Here is a 21,978-nt window from a genome sequence, read left to right as displayed (position 1 = left end):
CAAAGTTGGCATAGCAGTATTAACATAAGGCCATATAAATTTATCAACTAAAAGCATCATTAGTGAGAAAGAGATCTTTACGTAATGATAATTACAAACAATCCTGAATCTCAGGCTGAGTAACCTAGAAACAAAAATAGAGATGTGCTGAAATCGGGCTTTGGTAAAAGACAAAAACAAAACAAAAAACCCCCCCTATTTTTCTAGTCCAGCTTTAGCTTTTAGAAGGTCAAACTGATAAGTGCTTAGTTCACTGTCATCTCTGGCATCCTCAAAGTTGTCCAAGTCAAACACTATCAGTAAAATGAGAAAAAATATATGTCATTCAGATTAACTGTTAATATATGAATATTCACTTTTATTACCTGATGTGAAATGAGGGCCCTTTAAACACACTTAATGGAATAACAAAAAGGTAGCTAACAATGTCTACTCTGGAAACCAAGGTGAGTCTCTGGATAACCTTTAATTAGAAAACTTGTGTACTGTTTTTCAAAATGTGGAAATACATTTTCCCTCAAGATGATCAAGACAGGTTATTAAAAAAAGCATAGCTAATAAAATCCTCAACTATGGTTACCTGATGTGTAGTAAGGGCCCTTTAAACACACTCAATGGTTTTTTGAAAGCTTTCATTTTGGAATCAACCTTTTCATTTTCCTCTGCTTTGGAAGTATGTTCGGTAACATTAATCTAAAGACCAAAAAAATATGAAGAAAGAAAGATAAAGAAATTTAGTTTCATACTGACAGCTGGGCAGTTCATTAGGTGAAAAAGTAAACACAGTGATTCAATCCAAATTACAATCTTTGACATAAGCTTATTACACCTAAATTACGTATTTGACATATATTAACATGACCATTAACATATACTTGGATGCCTACGACAGATAAGTCACTACAGAAAATGTAACATGGGCTTTCCCTTAGGGTCTTTAAATCTGTTCTAAATTATAACATTTATCCCTCTATCAAGCCCCTGATGACTCATAAAAAGATAACTAAGTGCTCCTTCCAAAACTGAAATAGAGGAAGTAGATAAAAGGTTTTAAACTGACTACTTTTATCCGATAAAAAATAGTTTTGATAACACAATTCCTAAGTGCATTTTGCCAATTTTTATACCAATGCATGAAATCGGCTTTGTCATACACCATAATGACACTTCTGGTTAGCCAGTGACCTCCTTCCTCTTTCTTTCCACAGACAAAATGTTGAAGGACAGGAAGTTAAATGAATTACCCAAAATCACATAGCTAGCTAGTTGCAGAACGGCGGACAGGCCACAGCTTTTGACTCAAATTCATTCTATTGTCAAGATTACCTTTTTTAGAAGAGCTGTTTGTTCTTCACTGGAAATTGTTTCCAAGGTTTCTTTGCCATCACTCTCTAGATCTTCTTTACTTGAAGCTTCATCTTCACTGGCAATAGGTCCATTTTCACACAATGGTGTCTGGAAATCATCATCTACTAGCGGTGGGTAGCTATACTTGAAAGGATCCTAAGAGAAAGGAATCGTATAACAGCCTGCTGAGAGGTGGGCAGACAAATAATTCTCTCGAGTTAAAAATCCACTCTCCGGGCCAACAAGCAAACCAACACAAAAAAACAGACTTAATTAGATAGTGATTTTTTTTTTTAAAGGAAGCATTTCAAAACACAAGGGGAAAGGGCAACAAGTGGTGTGGGCAACTGATTAGCCATCTGTAAAAAAACCAAGTTGGATCTTGAGCTCATTCTTTGTGCCAAAAAGAATTTCAGAGGAATAAAAACTTGAAAGTATGTATTTTTTTAACGTTTATTATTTTTTTAGTAAGCTCTACACCCAACATGGGGTTCGAAACCATGACGTTGAGATCAAGAGTCACCTACTCTTCCAATGGAGTCAGCCAGGTGGTCTGAAAGTGTAATTTTAAAAAACCATATAAGCTTAAAACAACAACAACAACAACATAAGCTCCAGAAAAACACAAAGAAGGATTAAAAAAAAAATAAACAGGGTCACCTGGCTCGTTCAGTCAGTAGAGCCTGTAACTCTTGATCTCAGGGTTGTGAGTTCAAGCCCCATATTGAGTATGGAGCCTACTTAAAACAAATACATTAAAAAAAAAACAGGAAACAAAACACAAAACCTAAGTAGTGAAGACCTTTCTAATCATAGCACAAACACAGAACCCAGCAGGCATAAAAATGCTGATAAAAAATGAGCACACTAACATGAAACATTTCTGAATGACAGAAAAAACCCAACAATCAACTCCCCCTCCCGAAAAAAAACCCGTAAAAAAGTTTTTTTTAAAGCCACAACTGGAAAAATATGTATCGCATGTATCAGAAACAAGACAGCTTTTGTTCATATATACAAATCAAGAAGAGTGATAACAGAATTTTAAAAAAAGGAATGACACAGAATTCATAAAGAACAGACTACCTTTTAAATCATAAAAAAATGCTTGACATCACTTACAATAATAGAAATGCAAATTCAAACCACACTAGAATATTTTTCACCTGAGATTGTCACAGGTTACAAAAATGAGAGTATGTGCTACTGGCAAGGGTGTGGTTCAAGCATTGCCACATGTTACTGGGAGATGAGCACAATCTCTTTAGAGGGAAACTGGAGCTCACCTTCTACTTACACTGTTGAATCCATGTACCAAGATATTTACAAGGATATTCACTGTAGCACTCCTAATAATGGCAAGATTAGAAAACAACAGTCCTTCCAAAGAGAACTGATTAACTACATTATGTTAAATCCACACAATGGAATATTCTGCAATGGTTGAAAAAAATCAGGTAGACCTCTATGAATCAATATGGCATAAACTAACAAGAGATGAAGTGGGAAAACCAGTGAAACAACATACGGTACGTGACTGTTACGTAAAAAAATAAAATGGACAGAATATTTCCAGGAGAGAAAACGTGGACACAATGGTGGCCTCTGGAGAGTGGCAGTGGGCAGTCACCTGGGCAGGGACACATGCTTGGCACTATACTGCTGTAGTTTTCAATCTTCAGTATTGTTTGCTTTTAAAAAAATCATGTATAAGTATTACTTTTGGGGAAAAAATTATGTGAAAGAATATTAGTCCTACTATAATTCTGAGCAGTCCTAAAAAAATATACCATTAACGACAGAGAAGGGAGATAACCTTTTCTACTCCTAAAAGTAAAAATAATTTTTAGTAGGGGCGCCTGGGTGGCTCAGTCGGTTGAGCGTCGGACTTCGGTTCAGGTCATGATCTCGCGGTTTGTGGGTTCGAGCCCCGCGTCAGGCTCTGTGCTGACAGCTCAGAGCCTGGAGCCTGCTTTGGATTCTGTGTCTCCCTCTCTCTCTGTCCCTCACTCGTGCTTTGTCTCTATCAAAAATAAATAAATGTAAAAAAAATAATTTTTACTAGAGGCTATAAATTTTAAAGTTTATTTATTTTGAGAGAGAGAGAGAGAGACAGAGAGAGAGACAGAGAGGGAGGGAGGGAGGGAGGGAATATGAATCCCAAGCAGGCTCCTCACTGTCAGCCCAGAGCCCGACGCAGGGCTCGAACTCACGAACCCATGAGATCATGACCTGAGCTGAAATCAAGAGTCAGACGCCTAACCGACTAAGCCACCCAGTCGCCCCTAGATGCTATTAATTTTAAGATATAACAATTCTAGGGACAGATTATTAAAAACAAATCAAGTATCTAGTTTAACTAAAGGTAGTACGTGAAATGAACCATACTGTGTTTTTCTAGGTTAAAATGTAAAATATAAAGCTTCAAAATAGGAAAGCAGCAAATTTCAAATTAAAAATACTGGTTCAAGTTTTTCTAACCAAAGAAATCTAAAGGACACAGCAAAACTTTTCATCTTCCCAATCACTTGATTCTGGTTGAATCCAGTTTTGCCAAGTAGGCAGTATCTGAAGTAGATTGTAAAAATCAAACAAGTGAAATTTTATCAGGTTAACCCAAAGCATACCAAATCCATAGGTTCCATAGTTTATAAATACACAATACACAGTACGTTTCATTATCGTGTAGTGGGAAAAATTTAACACATACCTAGTTATCCCCGGTCTCTTATTTTTAAGTACTAATAACATTTCAAAGAAAGGTGATAATATATATTATCTTTGAAATTAAAAAGACTGTTAAACAGTAAACAACTGGAAGCGAACTGAGACACATGAAAAAAAAATTCAGTAACTCACGGTTCATCTCTAGACACAGGAATACTATGTAGCCATAAATAAGAGTAAAACAGCTTTTCATACTGATGTGGAATGATCTCTAAGACATGTTGTAAAGAAAAAAGTAGGAGGCATAAGGGCGTAAAAATACACTACTTGTTTAAAAGCGATGAGAGGGAGGAAGAATTACATCTCTATTTGCTTGTGTGTGTTACATATATACTGTATTGCTTATGTAGGCAATACAGGTTCCTGGAAATAAATATAAGAGATGGAACTGGGGAGAAGAGAGTGATTGGGACAGCAGTAGAAAGACTTTTTACTGAATACCTATGTCTGAATATTCGTATTGAATACTGAATACTTTTCAGTCTAGAACCATGTAAATATATAACCTACTCAAAATTAAAATTTAACAACTCAAAAACTTACATAAACATGTCTATCATGGTGCTATTCTGGAGTATCTATGACCTTTCTTTGCACGTTAAGATACTGCTGCTTCTTGTCCCTTAAGGCAAGAACACGACTTCATGTGCCCCGATCCAGTCTTATTTTAGAAACATACTTCAAGCACTATACTTACAGTTCCACCCATGTGGGGAGGCAGGTATTCTACACTGACATAGTCTTGGACTTCATTTTTACTTGCAAACTTCAACAAACTCACTGCTTCTGGTCCAAGCCAGGATTTCACAATTTTGAAAGCAGCTGAGGAAAAAACAGTCACTTCATTAAATCCATTGTCTTTCTCAATTAATTTACTGTATGTGCTAATGCAAGTCTTCTGATATCAGTTTGGGCTAAACTCTGTCAACAGGTATCTTTGTGGGTTCCAAATGTTCCAGGAAGAGTCAGGAAGACTGAATCACCTTGATGGGCACCAAGAAGCTTAACAGAGTTTTGCCCTCTCTACAAATCTGTCAATGATCCCAACCGCTAAGACTCCCAGACACGGAATCAAATAGTACTGTGATTTGAGGGATAACTATGCAAGAGTATGGAAAGAGTCATTTTTCCTTACACTTCTGATCAACGCCCAACCTGAAAGACCTCCTCAAATGGGAAGTCAAGAAGAGAAAGAAGTGGCTCTCCTTATTTATGAGTTTGAGCTACACTCAGACTTCCATCCCAACCCTAAACATCTCTGCCTTTCTCCCAAGCCCTGCAGCTTATTTAATCGTGAGGAACTCACGGAATCTGCAAGAATAAACCGTTATCAAACACAACTGTTTAGTAATTACAATCTTGTTCTTTCATGCCATTCTAATTTAGATTTAGTTTTTTTAAACCTTGTTTCCATTCTGACATTCGAAACACAGTTTAAACAAATTAAAAGAGGAATCCTGCATTAAGTTTGCAAAAGCATCAATGAAAAAACATCAGGAAATCAAACAGTATGATAAAAATTAAATCCTGGTTCAGGAAACTGCATTTTTAGTTTAGCTAATTATGCTTAAATTTTATGTAATATTTACATTTTCCTTAATTTCGATTTAAAAAGTCTGTGAGATGACGTGTTTGAAGCTAGGTTACTTGAATTAACTAAAATGCTAAATCTGATTTTTTTATAATAGTTTTATTGAGATAATAATTCGCATACCATAAAATTCACCCCTTTCAAGTATGCACATCGATGGTTTTTGGTGTATTTAGATAGTTTTATAACCATCCCCACTACCTAATTTTATTTATTTTAGACAGAGAGAGAAAGAGAGAGAGAGAGAGCGAGCACGCACACGAATGGGAGAGAGGAACAGAGGGGGAGACAGAGAGAGAGTCTTAAGCAGGCTCTGAGCTCAGCGCAGAGCCTGCCGTGGGGCTAGATCCCATGATCCTGGGATCATGACCTGATCCGAAAGAGAGTAAGATGCTCAAACGACTGAGCCAGCCAGGCACACACCCCCCACTATCTAATTTTAGAATGTGTTTGTAACACCAAAAAGAAACCCCTATCTATAAACAATCTCTCTTTACCCTCCCTCTCCCATTCCTGGGCAACCACTGATCTACTTTCTGGACTGGCCTGTTGTGGATATTGCACATAAATGGAATCATACAACACGTGGTTTTTCTAACTGGCTTTGTTCACGCAGCATGTGTTCAAGGTTCCTCTGTGATGTAGCATGTATCAGTACGTAATTCCTTTTTATGGCCGAATAATTTTCCATTTTACGGATCTACAACATCTGTTTATCCATTCATCAACAGATAAACATTTGAGTACTTTCCGCTTGACTATCATGAAGAATAGTGCTATGAAGATCTGTGCTTTTGCGTAGACACGTGCTTTCAATTCTTTTGGGAACGTACCTAGGGATGGAACTGCTGAATTATATGGTACTTCTATGTTTAACTTTTTGAGGAGCCGCCAACCTGCTTTCCAGAGTGGTCCCATCATTTTACATTCTCACCAGTAACGTATGAGGGCTCCAATGTCTCCACATCCTCAACACGTCTTTTCGATCACAGCCATCCGAGCTGGTTTGAATTAGTATCTCATTTGGTTTTGACTTGTAGTTCTCTCATGACTAATGATGTTGAGCATCTTTTTATGTGTTTGTTGCCCATTGCCTATCTTTGGAGAAATGTCTATTTAAATCTTTTGCCCTTTTTAATTGGGCCATTTGTCTTTTTATTGTGGTGTTGTAAAAGCTATTTATATATTCTAGACATAAGTCCCTTATCAGATGCACGATTTGTAAATATTTTCTTCCATTCTGAGAGCTGTCTTTTCACGTTCTGGCTGGTGTCGTTTGAAGCACAGAATTTGAAATTTTAATGAAGTCCAATGTATCTATTCTTTTCTTTTGTTGCTTGTGCTTTTTTTGGTGTCATATTTAAGCAACCACTGCCTAATGCAAGGCCACAAAGATTTATTCCTATGGTTCCAAGGTTTACAGTTCTAATTCTTATATTTAGGTCTCTGATCATCCATCTTGAACTAATTTTTGTATGTGAAGGGAGGTAGAGGTCCAACTTCATTCTTTTGAATGTGGATAGTCAGTTGTCCCAATATCATTTATTACAAAGACTATTCTTTCTTGAGAGAGATCTTGGGAGACAGTGGCAGAGTAGGAGCACCGTAGGCTCGCCTCGTCCCACAGACACAACTAGATAACTACCAAATCATCCTAAATGCCCCATCAATCGATCTGAAGACTGGCAGAACAAACTGCAACTAAAGGTAGAGAAGAAGCCACATCGAAGAAGGTAGAATGTAAGGAGACCTGGCTTGGGAGAGAAATGGATCATGGCTGCTTCAGTGGGAAGAGAACCTCAGTCATGGAGAAGGGCAGGTTAGAGAGAGAGAGTGCGTGTGCGCGACAGAGAGGCAGACAGACCAGCACACAGGGGAGCACATGGGGAAAACAAACATGTACAGCAACTGGCTTGGAAAGTGAGAGGGCCTGAATTTTGTGAGTTCTCACAACCAGTGGGGCTTAAAGCCTGGAGTTTTAAAGGTCAGCATGCTTGGCTCTGGGAGAGCTCAGAGGACACTGGGGCTCTTCGTGGAGAGAAGGCAGGGCAAACAGGCCGCGGACATACAGCGAGGAAAAAGTGATCTGAAGAGCGCCTGGGGCACAGAGTGCAAAGGTTATTTGCTCATCTCGGAGCATGTTTCCGAGGGGCAGCATTCATGAAGAGATCCCTTCTGGAACAAAGAAACTGCCAAGTATCATTTCATTGCCCTGCCCCAGCAGAAGCCCAGGGCCACCTGTAGGAAGCAGTGCAGTGCTGACACTTGCTACTTAACTTGCTTACACCAACCTCCTCCACATCGCTGCGCTCTAGAAGAACCATCCTTCCCAGTCACGCTTGCCTAAGTCCCGGGTCAGCAGGACACTTTCCCTAGAGGACCAGCCCAAAGCCCTGCCAACATGGTGTCTCCTGACCCAGGAGTTTTGTGAGGCCTCGGATCTACTAGTGGCAGCAACAGGTCTCATTTCACAAGCAGACCAGAGCACACCTAGTTTAAATGTGCCACATTCAGGCCAGACACCAAAAACTGCCCACAGCAGGCAAAGAGAGTCTCTGCAAATGACTGGCCTGAGGATAAAGCAGCCAGGACACAACAGCAGAGCACACAGAGCACACACTGGAGATAGTCCCAGGAGCACCGGGCCCGGGACACTTAGACAGCAGGGCACCACAGGGCCTCTTCTTCATAAAGCCATCACCCTCAAGGACAGGAGACGGAGCTGCCTTTCCTAACACACAGAAACAGGCACCGAGACTTGGCCAAAATAAGAAGACAGAGAACAGGACAAGGCCACGGCTATGGCCAGAGATCTAAGTGAAACAGATATAAGTAACGTGCCTGATGGAGAATTTAAAGCACTGATCGCAAGGATACTCACTGGACTTGAGAAAAGAGTGGAAGGCATCAGTGAGACCATTAACACAGAGGTAAGGAATAACAAAGCAGAGATAAAGGGCTCAATAAATGAAGTGAGAAACACACTTGATGGAAATGAACAGCAGCAGGCTGGAGGAAGCAGAGGAACCAATTCGTGACCTAGAAGATGGAGTAATGGAAAATAATCAAGATGAACAAAAGAAAAAAAAAAACTACACAAAATGAGAATAGACTTAGAGAACTCAGTGACTCCATCAAACATAATAATACTTATATTATAGGAATCCCGGAAGAAGAAAGAGGAAAGGGGGCAGAGAATTTATGTGAAGAAATAATAGCTGAAAACTTCCCTAATCTGGGGAGGGAAACAGATATCCAGATCCAGGTGGCACAGAGAACCCCCCCCCCCAAAAAAAATTAACAAAAGCAGACCCACACCAAAACATATTGTAATTAAAATGGGAAATATGCTGATAAAGAAAGAATATTAAAAGCAGCAAGACAAAAAGAATATAGTTACATACAAAGAAAACCCCATAAAGGTATCAGTGGCTTTTTCGGCAGAAACTTTCTAAGCCAGAAACGGGTGATATGATACATTCAAAGTGCTGAATGAGAAAAACCTGCAGCCAAGAATAATCTATCCAGCAAGGTTATCATTCAGAATAGGAGAAATAAAGAGTTTCCCACACAAACAAAAACTAAAGGAGTTCATGACCACTAACCGAGCGAGCCCTGCAAGAAATATTAAGGGGACTCCAAGTGGAAAGGAGAGATCGAAAGTGACAGTATAAAGGTAGGAAACACGAAAGCAGTAAAAATGAGTATTTCTGTAGAAAATCAGTCAATGAGCTCATAAAATAAAAGGATGTAAAATATGGCAACATCTACCCAAAAGAGGGGGAGTAGAGGAGGAAAGAATGGGTTCAAACTTAAATGACCATCAACTGAATAAAGGCTGCTATATGCAGAAGAGGTCATATATAAACATAATGGGAACTACAAATCAAAAACCACTAATAAATATGGAAACAATAAAGAGAAAGAAATCCATATATACCACTAAAGAAAACCAGCAAATCATGAAAGAAAGACAAGAAAGGATCAGAGAAAATCTGCAAGAACAACCATGAAACAAGTAATAAAACGGCAATAAATACATAACTATGAATAATTTCATTGAATGTAAATGGAATAAATGCTCCAATCAAAAGACACAGGGTGACAATGAATAAACAAGACCCATCTATATGCTGCCTACAAGGGACTCGTTTTAGACCTAAAGACCTCTGCAGATTCAAAGTGAGGGGATGGAGAAACACATGCAAGTGGATGTCAAAAGAAATTTGGAGTAGCAATACTTACATTGGACAAACTAGACTTTAAAACAAAGACTGTAACAAGAGATGAAGAAGGGCATTATATAATCATAAAGGGGATAACCCAAGAAGAAGAAATAACAATTGTAAATATTTATGCACCCAGCATGAAGCTCCCAAGTACATAAAACAGTTAATAAGAAACATAATGGAACTAACATAATAATATAATAGTAGAGGATTTTAACATCCCACTTATATTAATGGGCAAATCATGTAAACAGAAAATGAACACAGAAACAATGGCTTTGAGTAATACACTAGACCAAATGGATTTAACAGACATATTCAGAACATTCCAACCTACAACAGCAGAATACACATTCTTTTCGAGTGCATATGTAAAATTCTCCAGAAGAGATCACATATTAGGCCAGAAAACAAGACTCAACAAATCAAGAAGATTGAAGTCCTATCATGCATCTTTTCTGACCACAGTGTTATGAAATCAGAAGTCAACCACAAGAAAAAATTCGGAAAGACCACAAATACATTCAGGTTAAATAACATGTTACTCAACAATGAATGGGTCAACCAGGAAATCAAAGAAATGCAAAAGTACATGGAAACAAATGAAAATGAAAACATAAGGATTCAAAACCTTTGGGACACAGCAAAAATGGTTCTAAGAGGGAGGTTTTAAAAATTTTTTTTTTTTTCAACGTTTATTTATTTTTGGGACAGAGAGAGACAGAGCATGAATGGGGGAGGGGCAGAGAGAGAGGGAGACACAGAATCGGAAACAGGCTCCAGGCTCTGAGCCATCAGCCCAGAGCCCGACGCGGGGCTCGAACTCACAGGCCGCGAGATCGTGACCTGGCTGAAGTCGGACGCTTAACCGACTGCGCCACCCAGGCGCCCCTCTAAGAGGGAGGTTTATAGCAATACAAGTCTACCTCAAGGCAAGAAAATTTACAAATAAAAAACCTGACCTTACACCTAAAGGAGCTGGAAAAATAACAAAGAGAACCTAAAACCAATAGAAGGAAAGAAAGAACAAAGATCAGAGCAGAAACAAATGATATAGAAATGAAAACGAACCTAAAAAACAAAACCAAAAAATAATATAACAGATCAATGAAACCAGAAGCTGGTTCTTTGAAGAATCCAGTGAAACTGATAAACCTCTAGCCAGACTTAACAAGAAAAAAAGAGAAAGGATCCAAATACATAAAAATCACAAACAAAAGAGGATAAATAACAATAAACACCACAAAAATACAAACAATTATAAGAGAACATTATGAAAAACTATATGCCAGCAAATTGGATGACCTAGAAGAACATTCCTAGAAACATATAACCTACCAAAACTGAAACAGGAATAGAAAATTTGAATAGACAGATTATCAACAAAGAAATTGAATCAGTAATCAAAAACTTCGCAGTAAACAAAAGTTCAGGACCAGATGGCTTCACTGGTGAATTCTACCAAACATTTAAAGAAGAGTTAATAATTATTCTTAAACTACTCCAAAAAAACATAAGAAGGAAAATTTCCAAATTAACCCAATGAGGCCAGTATTACCCTGATACCAAAACCAGATAAAGATACCACTAAAAAAGAGCTACAGGCCAATATCACTGATGAACACAGGCCAATATCACTGATGAACAATAAAAAACTAGCAAACCAAATTCAACAATACATTAAAAAAAAATCATTCACCACGATCAAGTGGGATTCATTCCTGGGTTGCAAGGATGGCTCTATATTCACAAATCAATCAACGTGATACATCATATCAATAAAAGAGCCATATGATCATTTCAAGAGGATAGAAAAAGCATTTGACAAGGTACAACATCCATTCATTGCTAAAAATCCTCAACAAAGTTAGTTTAGAGGGAACAAACATACCTTAACATAACGAAGACCATATATAAAAACCCACAGCTAACATCATACTCAACGGTGAAAAACTCAGAGCCTTTCCCTTAAGGTTAGGAGTAAGATAAGGATGTCCACTCTAGCCACTTTTATTCAACATAGTACTGGAAGTCCTAACCACAGCAATCAGACCACAAAAAGAAATAAAGGGCATCCAAACTGGCAAGGGAGAAGTAAAACTCTATTTGCAGATGACATGATACTATATATAGAAAACCCAAAAGACTCCATGAAAAAACTGCTAGAATTGATAAATGAATTCATTAAAGTCACAGGATACAAAACCAATGTAGAGAATTCTGTTGCATTTCTATACACCAATAAAGAAGCAGCAGAAAGAGAAATTAAGAAAACAATCCCATTTACAACTGCATCGAAGATATTAAGATACTTAGGAATAAACTTAACCAAAGAGGTCAAAGACCTGTATTCTGAAAACTATAAAACACTGATGAAAGAAATTAAAGATGACACAAAGAAATGGACAGAAATTCCATGCTCATGGATTAAAAGAATAAATATTGTTAAAATATCTATATTACCCAAAGCAATCTACACATTTAACCTAATCCCTACCAAAGTACCAACACCATTTTTCACAGAACAAAAAATATTAAATTTGTATGGAACAACAAAAGACCCTGAAAAGCCAAAGCAATCTTGAGAAAGAAAAGCAAAGGTGGAGGCATCACAATTGTGGACTTCAAGTTATATTACAAAGATGTAGTGATCAAAACAGTATGGTACTGGCACAAATACACACACACACATTGATCAATAGAACAGAACACAAAATCCAGAAACAAACCCACAATTATATGGTCAATTAATCTTCAACAAAGCAGGAAAGAATATCCAATGGGAAAAAGATGGTTTATTGAAGAAATGCTGGGAAAACTGGACAGCTACATGCAGAAGAATGAAACAGGACCACCTTCTTATACTATACACAAAAATAAATTTAAAATGGATTGAAGACCTAAATGTGAGGCCCTGAAACCATAAAAATCCTAGAATAGAATACAGGCAGTAACTTCTGTGACATCAGCTGTAGCAACTTTTTTCTAGACAGGTCCCCTAAGGCAAAGGAAATAAAAGCAAAACTAAACAATTGGGACCACACCAAAATAAAAAGCTCTGTACAGCAAAGGAAACAATCAACAAAACTGAAAGGCAAATAATCTGCTGAATGGGGAGAAGATATTTGCAAATGACCTATCTAATAATGGGTTCGTATCCAACATATATAAAGAACTTCTAAAACTCAACACCCAAAAAACAATCCAATTAAAAATGGGCAGAAGACATGAATAGCCATTTCTCCAAGGAAGACATCCAGATGGCCAACAGGCACATGAAAAGATGCTCAACATCACTCATCATCAGGGAGATGCAAATCAAAACGATAATGAGATACCACCTTATACCTGTCAGAATGGCTAAAATAAAAAACACAAGAAAGAGCAAGTGTTGGTGAGGATGTGGAGAAAAAGGAACCCTTATGCGATGGTGGGAATGCAAACTGGTGCAGCCACTGTAAAAAAACAGTATGGAGGTTCCTCATAAAGTTAAAAATGGAACTACCCCGGGGCGCCTTGGGGCTCAGTCGGTTAAGCGTGTGACTTCGGCTCAGGTCATGGTCTCATGTTTCATGGGCTTGAGCCCTGCGACGGGCTCTGTGCTGACAGCTCAGAGCCTGGAGCTTTCTTTGGATTCTGTGTCTCCCTCTCTCTCTGCCCCTCCCCTGCTCCTGCTCTCTCTCAAAAATAAATACACGTGAAAAAAAAAGAAAAAAATGGAACTACCCTATGATCCAGAAATCACACCACTATTTACCAAAGAATACAAAAACGCTAACTCAAAGGGATATATGCACCCTGATGTTTATAACAGTATTATATAATCACATTAGAGTTGGTAAAGAATGTTTTTCAATGCTTTAACAATTTTTTTTTTCACCACAAAATGTATCATGACTGTCTTATTAAGTGACTATAGCAATTTGGAGTGCATTTCAGATTCATCCCACCTTCTTCCTCAATGCCCGAAACCCATGGGAAAACCTAGCGAAGGCCTATGTTCTGTGACATACCCCATCCGTGTGTGACAAACTGAGGCTCCTGGCTCTAGTTTCACCTGAATGGTTGAACATCTTGATGCTGTTTTTAGAGAAGACTAATGTGTATCCCCAGAGCCTGGGGCTAGAATGTTAACTGAGTTTGCTTAGGAATCGTCTTTGAATGTTCCAGCTCCAGCCTCTTAAAGAGCATACAACAAGCACAACGTAAATTTTTTTTAAACAACCACAGAAATATGGCTACATTGGGAAAAAGGAAATCAGACATTTCGTTTTAGCAAAGTATAAATAATATACTCACCATTCATTATCCAAGGCATATCAAAGATCACCATTTTTGCTTAAAGACAAAAAAAAAATCAATGAATGTGATTTAGTATCACTATAGTATTATCACTTATACCTGGCCTAGAAAAAGCTGGTGATCTAAATGTAACTAAACACTGAGCTGGTTGACTCAGTTCTGAATCGGTGACGTGTGAGTGGTGCTCAAACCAAATTAACTTCTCACTGATGAGGGGCCCGCTCAGGGTGGCTTTTGGGAAATCAACAATGCACTATCATTGTCCTTTGGCAAACAGTCTGTTCTTTTGTTCATTTGTGGCTTTTAATGTTTGCAGAAAGGTACAAAATAAATAAGTGGGTAAGCGGAGTCTTTGGATGTGGTATGTCATATTAGTGCCGATGTACAGTGAACTTTAAGAATGACCTCAATGTAATTTATTGGTTCTGATAATTTTCTAGAGATTACATTGTAAAACCACTTACACGTTTTCCCCTCACCCCAATTTTAATGCATCATTATGTTTTAAGAAAGGCAAATTACTTATACTTTTCTTCATATTATGAGCCCCAGGAAGCCAATAATTCCCAAAGTATACAGAAGTATTATTTGCATATTTAGAAGACCTAACCGGCCCTATTAACAATTACAAGAACCAGAAATCACAAAGGGAATTCTTGATACCTAATTCATTCTATTCCAAATGAATCAAAATGTAATTTCATTCCTCTCTGAGCAGAGAAGCTCCTAAAATGGTTATATTAATGTAGGACAAGTAAAGTACATGTAAGAAACAAGGTATCTTCAAAGAGGTACCCTGGAGCTTAATAACCTCAGTCTTCATCTGTGATATGCCTAAAAAGATCTGGACTTAAGATTTTAAGAAATAATGGTTGTATTTCATGACAGATTTTGAAGCATAACCAATTTAAGATTCTATAAAATTTAATGTCTGCAAAATTACATTATGTAGGTAGAATACATGCATTACCTCTACTTAATTGGAATGAAGTGTTTCAATTCATCTTTATATAGGCCCATGAATTCATTAATAGTTTTCTCAAAAGAATCTTAGATGTGTTTTATAAGGTAATAATGGTATTTATACTATTGATAAATGGCTCTTCACAAACTTAGATATTTCAATAAACAAGTGGATATTTTATTTTCATGTTTTACATAAGAGGAACAAACTAATCATATGGGGTAGTGACGCCCTATTGACCACTGATTGGCACTGCTCAGTAAAATGAATCAGGGTACGTGGTGGATCCAGGAAGAATTCAGAAGGAATGGCAGATCCTCCAGGTTTCCCAGACCAAATAGTCTCTTTACCTAAAAAGGTTCATGAGGACCCTCTCTGAAGACATGAGAGCATAGGGGTAGGAGTGGCAGTGATCCTCGAACTCCATCATGCTTTTTGTCTGTTCCTTACTTCACATTAATAATAGGAAAGCACATCAAAGTAAGATGATTTAGGGGTTTTATGCTTTTGTATCACCTAAGTCATGAGTCCCCAAAGGCCCTAATTATGGTATCTGCCAGGGGTGTGCCCAGGCAGACCTGTGAGTTTCCATTTTCTGATATCCTTGTTGTCTCTCTCCTGCGTTTTTTACTTTGAGCCCACTGGAATTCAAATATATGACTGTTGGGGCGCCTGGGTGGCTCAGTTAGAAGCATCAGACTCTTGGTTTTGGCTCAGGTCATGACCTCATGGTTGGTGAGTTTGAGCCCTACGTCTGGCTCTGTGCTGACAGCGAGGAGCCTGCTTGGGATTCTCACTCTCCTTCTCTATCTCTCCCCCTTCCCTGCTCTCACATGCACACGTGCCCTCTCTCTCAAAATAAATAAGTAAACATTTAAAAAATACATAGATATGACTATTTATGTGGGATAGTGTCTTCATTTCTCCAGAGGCAAACCACCATATAAATCCAAGAAATCAATGAATCAAAATGGGTACCTAAGATTTACGTGTTCTTCATTCAGGTAATTAATGCAAGAATCACAAAAACAAATTCTAAATTCAAATGTAGTCTACTGTTTTCTTAATGATAGTTTTTAAACAGCAATTAGTAATACAGTGTACTTTATGCATGAGTACTGCTTATCACACATATACTTTATTTATCAGTATTGTTTATCTGTTTCTTGCATGTAAGAAGTTCCATATAATAAATATCATTTTAAATGAGTTTTTCATTGAAAGATGAATAAAAATGGGAAATCTTGGAAATAAAGGTATGTTTTATGTCCCCATGTATGTGTGTGTTACAGGATGCCATATATACAGTTTCGAATTTAAATTCTTAAAACTGTAAAGGGCAATGATTATGAAAAATTTCCTTTATATCTACTAGGATACGCACTTAAACTTCTATGCACACATTTAAGTTCTTCATCAGAATATAAAACTTCAGGTATTAAAGTCTATAGTAACATAAAGCAATCTCAGTCACTGTCTATAGTTTCTATACATTATATTTTTATAAAGGAGTAAGTTACTTACAGAGGTATTTAGGGTAATAAACCTTAAAGCAGTTGATGATAAAGCGCACAAAGTCCATGTCCTAAAACACAGATTATACATTTAAAGCTTTAAGACTATCCACATTATGGAGCTTTAAATTGCACACTTCCAAAGGTGATAAACTATTAAATACAAATGAGACAATTATTAAATTGTGTAAAAAATAAGCTCATATATAAATATATTCTCAGAGGTTAAGGTTTTAAGTCATTAAGCTACTTATAATAATCAGTCCTAATATCGAGTGAAAGAATTCAGACACTTAAAGATCATTCATGTTATTTCCAACTAGTGAGATATGCAGGCTAAGGTAACATGGCATTATAAAGCAGATCGAAAGCAATCCCTACAGAGAAATTCTAAAAATCTGTTAAACAGTTAAAGAATTACTGAAACGAGCATACCGTTTACAACTTTACTACTTGCAATGATAATACATATAACCTATCGATTCTGGTGTATTTGCTTTTTACACCTAATTTCTACACCTTGTAATAGCTTTAGTAAAATACGTTTTCTCACTCTCTTACACAACAGCTAATCTGATCATGCTGGTGTGCTGTATGTACTTCGCTGCTAACTTCTTTCCTCTTATTTAGAGACCCAGAGGCAGAATTTTTTAGTTTACATTCGAGTGTTGTTCATGGACTCCAATCCCTGGAAAACTTTATGAACATAACTGTCTGTTGCTTCTCCTGCACCGAACACATCCAACATGAAATTTGGTTATGAGGGTTACTATTCACATGGATCGTTTCATTCCATGTCATTCCCTGGCCGCAAGCTGATTTACTAATCCTGACTGGCCATTTTAGAAGGGCTGTAGAATGAAAGATAACTGTGCAAATTTAAATCCATCAGTTACTGAAAGGTGAGCTGTCCCATAGATGAGTCTATAAAGTCATTCCTAGCATGTGAGTTAGAGTATCTTTAACTTCAGCAAACTGAAAAGTAAGCACCTTTAACTATCTTCAGTATTCATTATGGAATAAACCCTAGTATATAATGGTAACTTTATAACTAGTCATTATATCCATTGTGCACCGAGGTAAATAATTTGTATTTAAGAGTCAAAGAAATATCTCGAAATAACGAGTTATATAAAAATTTGGTTACCTGTATATGATCTGTGGCCCCCAGAGACTCTGCCATAAGTCTTTATCTAACATTCTTGCTTTCATCTTTTAAATGGATAGCCTTGCGTATAAAATCCCAAGTTACTGCTAATTCAAGTGGATTTGATGGGATGCCACTGGTGAAGTATATTAGTGGGTGCTACATTAAAAAGCTCCATGAAACCTGGTGCTCTGCATTCTGTGAGGATGTCTTCAAGGACTGTTTATTATCTTGTAAAATGTCCTCCCTTTGGGGATCCAAGAAATACTTTTCTTTCTAGTTCAAGTATCAGGAATGAATACACTTCTCCTAAGACACTGGTTTTAAAGTGTGGCCACTGAATAATTTTAAATGATTCCATTTCTTTCAGGCAGGCCACCGAAAGACTGAAGCCCGATTAGTGGCCCAACTCTAACAAATAACTTTTAGCTTTTTTTGCCTTGTAATTCTGCATACATGTTTATAAGCCAACTTAAATCCTTTGTGAATCATGAGGAAGTCATATATAAAAATATCTAAATTAAGGGACACCTGGGCGCCTCAGTTGGTTAAGCGTCTGTCTCTTGACTTCAGCTCAGGTCATAATCTCACGATTTGTGAGACTGGGCCCTGTGTTGGGCTCTGTGCTGACAGCTCAGATCATGATCTCATGATTCATGAGTTCAAGCCCTGCATCAGGATCTTCGCTGACAGCACGGAGCCTGCTTTCGATTCTGTCTCCCTCTCTCTCTGCCCCTCCCCAGCTCACACTCTGTCTCTCTCTCAAAAATAAACTTCGAAAAAAAATTAAAAAAAAATAGATTTCCAGAAGTTAACCACCAGGCAATGAGTACAAATATGTATACTTTAAGGTTCTTAACATACTTTGCCAAGTGGATTTTCGAAAAGGTTTCAATGTCGCCCCAGGGAGGTGTGTGGATGCTCCTTCACCGCTACCAGAAGGAGCTAAGGTTTGAACGTAAGAGACAACAACAGCTATGATAAATGTGCCAAAGTAGCCCCATCACCGCTGAAGGGTTCGTAGTTACCGCTGAGGTCACGCAAGGACCCCAATTAAAGACTGGTGGGTTTTACTTATTTTTTAAGCTTGGCAAAATCCCCTGAAGAAAACGGGTTTCCAAAGCTAACCAAATCAAACAAAAACCCCAACAAGGTGACCAATTGCTGTATGTGCAAAAGTCAGGTGAGCACCTCACAACTGCCAAGCATCGTATGAATCTGATGGTATTAAAGACAGCGTACCTTACTTCACTCCCTATTTGAGTTTATTACTCTGTGCCAGGCACAGGGTTATGTGCCGCAGGATATTAATTCTGACAGAAGAGTTCACTGTTACCACTTCTGCTCATGACCCTGCCAGCCTCGACGTCCTACCTTGACATTGTGTGTATCAGACGAGGAGCATTCCTAGGAAGTACACAGTTTCAGTGCCAAACACTGAAGCAAATTTATTTCACCACAAATCCTATTTCATGTCTGACTTCACTCACAATACAGAAGGCAAAAAATAAATCCCAAACATAACTTGGTTAGCTCAAACTTGCAGCGATGTCTGGTTGGGAGGAGTGGCAGGGAGAACATAATGATAAATAAGGCTTTGGAATTAAAGAAATGCTTACTATGCTATTTATTCCAGTTTCTGACAGGTCAAACATCACTGTTACAGGTTTCCCATTTTCTCTTTTAGCATAACGTTCCAACCAGAATGCGATAAGCTTCTTTTTGTCCAGTGTGGTTTTATGGTCTTTTATGTGATACTTCACCCTGATCCAGACTTTTAACAGAACACGGGATAAAAATAAGAAAATTATTTGTCATTATATTATTTTATGCATATATCATTCCTATCCCTTGACATTTTTCTTCATTTACAATAAATTTTCTTTCTCACGTTAAAAACATCGCTTCCTTCTTTTCAATGGGAAATAGCGTGCACTTGGGAACCTTAGGGAGGAGCAGAGATGTAAACTATTCTCCCCTCGTAGGAAATAAACAAACTTCCCTAGTAAGTAAAGGGGAAGAGAAAATACAACAAACAATATTTGGTAATAACCTAAAAGTACTCTTCACCTTGCTTAACCAAAAAGCAAGCCAGTGGTTCTCTGGAGCACTAGAAAAGACCTTCCATGCGGAGCAACAGCTTAGACAGAGGCCGGAGTCCAGTCAGGGCTGGGAGCCGCAAACCACTCAGAGCACTGTGGCTGGGACAGGCTGCGGCAAGTGCTGGGAAGAGGCGCTAAGGAGACAAGGGCTGGGCTGAAAGGGCTCCCAACGAAATGCTAAGGTAGCTGGGGCCCGGGGACGGTGTGGGGTCACCACTCCTCCTGGAGAGGCAAGGTACTTGAGATCACCCAAGGGGACTGTATTGTTGTAAAGTAAAAGACGCCAAGCAAGGAATGAAGTACGAGACGCATGTGGAAAGGACAGCGGAATGACAGGAATGAGGAATGAAGACAGGGAAGGAAGGACTGCCAGCGAAAGGAGGGAAATGCTAGAGTACTGTTAAAACTGGACCAGACCGCATGCCGCATAGAGGGCAAGCAAGCCAAGTGCTCAGGGTGCGGCTCTGATGTTCTTGCCAAGTCCCAGCCTTGGCACCAACCAAGCTGGATTTAGGGTCGGGGCGGGGGGGGGGGGAGGGAGAGGGGTAACAGGGGGGTCACCAGGACAGCAGGGGTGGTCCTTACCGCTCCTCCTGCTATAGCAGATTTCACAAGAAGCTAAGGGGAGAAGGTGGGGGCGGGGCCTTGAAAAGTCCATTCAGCAACCCTTAGCAACTTGAAATTTGCCTTTACCGCTTTATCATAATGCCAACAGACCACACAATGAAGTGTCTGACGCTGTGTCAACACGGCCCTAATGATCCCCAATTGTAAGGAACTTGATGTGTGGTGCATACGGAGAAGGTTCTGCCTGTTATTAATTCAGCTGACATAAATGCATCTCAAAATCTTGACAAGCCAGTACGTCAATTCAATATACTTACACAACTTGTTGCCTTCTTTGTCATAACCGTGCAGATAAATACCACCTATTTCCAATAACCATCTGGGAATGGAAGATTCAGTGAGGTCTAAAAAAGGATAAACCTGATGAGTAACTTTAACTTAGGAGCGTTTTAAAAAGAAAACTTACAATGTAGGGGCGCCTGGGTGGCTCAGTCGGTTAAGCGTCTGACTTCAGCTCAGGTCATGATCTCACGGTTCGTGGGTTGGAGCTCCACATGGGGCTCTGTGCTGTCAGCTCAGAGCCCACTTCAGATCCTCTGTCCCTCTCTCTCTGACCCTCCCCTGCTCATTCTCTCTCAAAATAAATAAACTTAAAAAAAAACTTATAACGTAAAGGTTAATGTTATATAGTAGGTCTGATACAAAAAAAAACAGACAAGCTTATTCAGACATCTGGAAAGAATCTCTGGCAATAAAAAATTTTGTTCCTTACTAACTAAACAAACCAACTAAAGACATGGATGAGAGAAATGGGGAAAAATCCATTTCCCTTGACACATCAGCCATTATTATATGGGCACATTTCCATGTTTTGGTTGTTTCATATAATAACTTTCAACAAATACTATCACTATTGGGACAATTTCAAGATAACATGCTAGTAAATATCCACATTATAGTCTCAGAATTGATTTAAAAAATCACTATGGCTTCTCTAGTAAATTATTTTTCTGTAAAGTTTGATATCAAGTAGAGTCTAACACATTTTATAATCTTAGGGTGAGTGGAAAATACTTCAAAAAAAAAAAAAAAGCTAGATCCTTTAGCAGGACAAACAAAACAAGGTCTGCCCAGTCTGTAATGAGGGTAAGAACCAACACAGCAAGGCAGCAAATGCCAAGGCTTTTGTTTCATTCGCCCTGAGAACTTTCCAAGATTCGTTACCTTTTTTCTGTACCATTTACCTTATCTCTGCTATTTGCCACTGGAAACTAGCAGTTCTATATAAGAAAAAACTAATGTTGAGTTTAAAAGTTTATTCTGAACTTAAATAATTTCTATTTCTTTGCCTGAATTTTAAATGCATCACTGTTCATTGAAATGACCTACAGTTTTTACATTTCCAATAAAACTATCTCTTAAATACCACCCTCTGCCTCCTGGATTCTTTCTACAAGTATGAAGACTGGGGAGAGTATCTGCTCTGGA

At 38.3% G+C, this 21,978-nt stretch overlaps 1 protein-coding gene across 3 annotated transcripts in view; it reads right to left on the bottom strand.

Moving 5' to 3' along the window:
- The window catches only part of MOSPD2 (motile sperm domain containing 2), a 54,278-nt gene that overhangs the window by 14,427 nt on the left and 17,873 nt on the right, over positions 1 to 21,978 (bottom strand). For all 3 annotated transcript variants that reach the window (XM_047844213.1, XM_047844214.1, XM_047844215.1), the window contains exons 4-10: positions 20,808 to 20,894; positions 19,441 to 19,595; positions 16,685 to 16,745; positions 14,194 to 14,232; positions 4,772 to 4,896; positions 1,327 to 1,503; positions 581 to 693 (exon numbers count right to left, since the gene is read on the bottom strand). In XM_047844213.1, the coding sequence (XP_047700169.1) occupies positions 581 to 693; positions 1,327 to 1,503; positions 4,772 to 4,896; positions 14,194 to 14,232; positions 16,685 to 16,745; positions 19,441 to 19,595; positions 20,808 to 20,894 (757 nt within the window). The remainder of the gene's footprint in view (positions 1 to 580; positions 694 to 1,326; positions 1,504 to 4,771; positions 4,897 to 14,193; positions 14,233 to 16,684; positions 16,746 to 19,440; positions 19,596 to 20,807; positions 20,895 to 21,978) is intronic.

This window comes from Prionailurus viverrinus, chromosome X (genome assembly GCF_022837055.1).
Source record: "Prionailurus viverrinus isolate Anna chromosome X, UM_Priviv_1.0, whole genome shotgun sequence".
Classification (NCBI taxonomy): Eukaryota; Metazoa; Chordata; class Mammalia; order Carnivora; family Felidae; genus Prionailurus; species Prionailurus viverrinus.
Note: the sequence above shows the minus strand (reverse complement) of the source record. Positions and strands in the feature narration are given on the sequence as shown.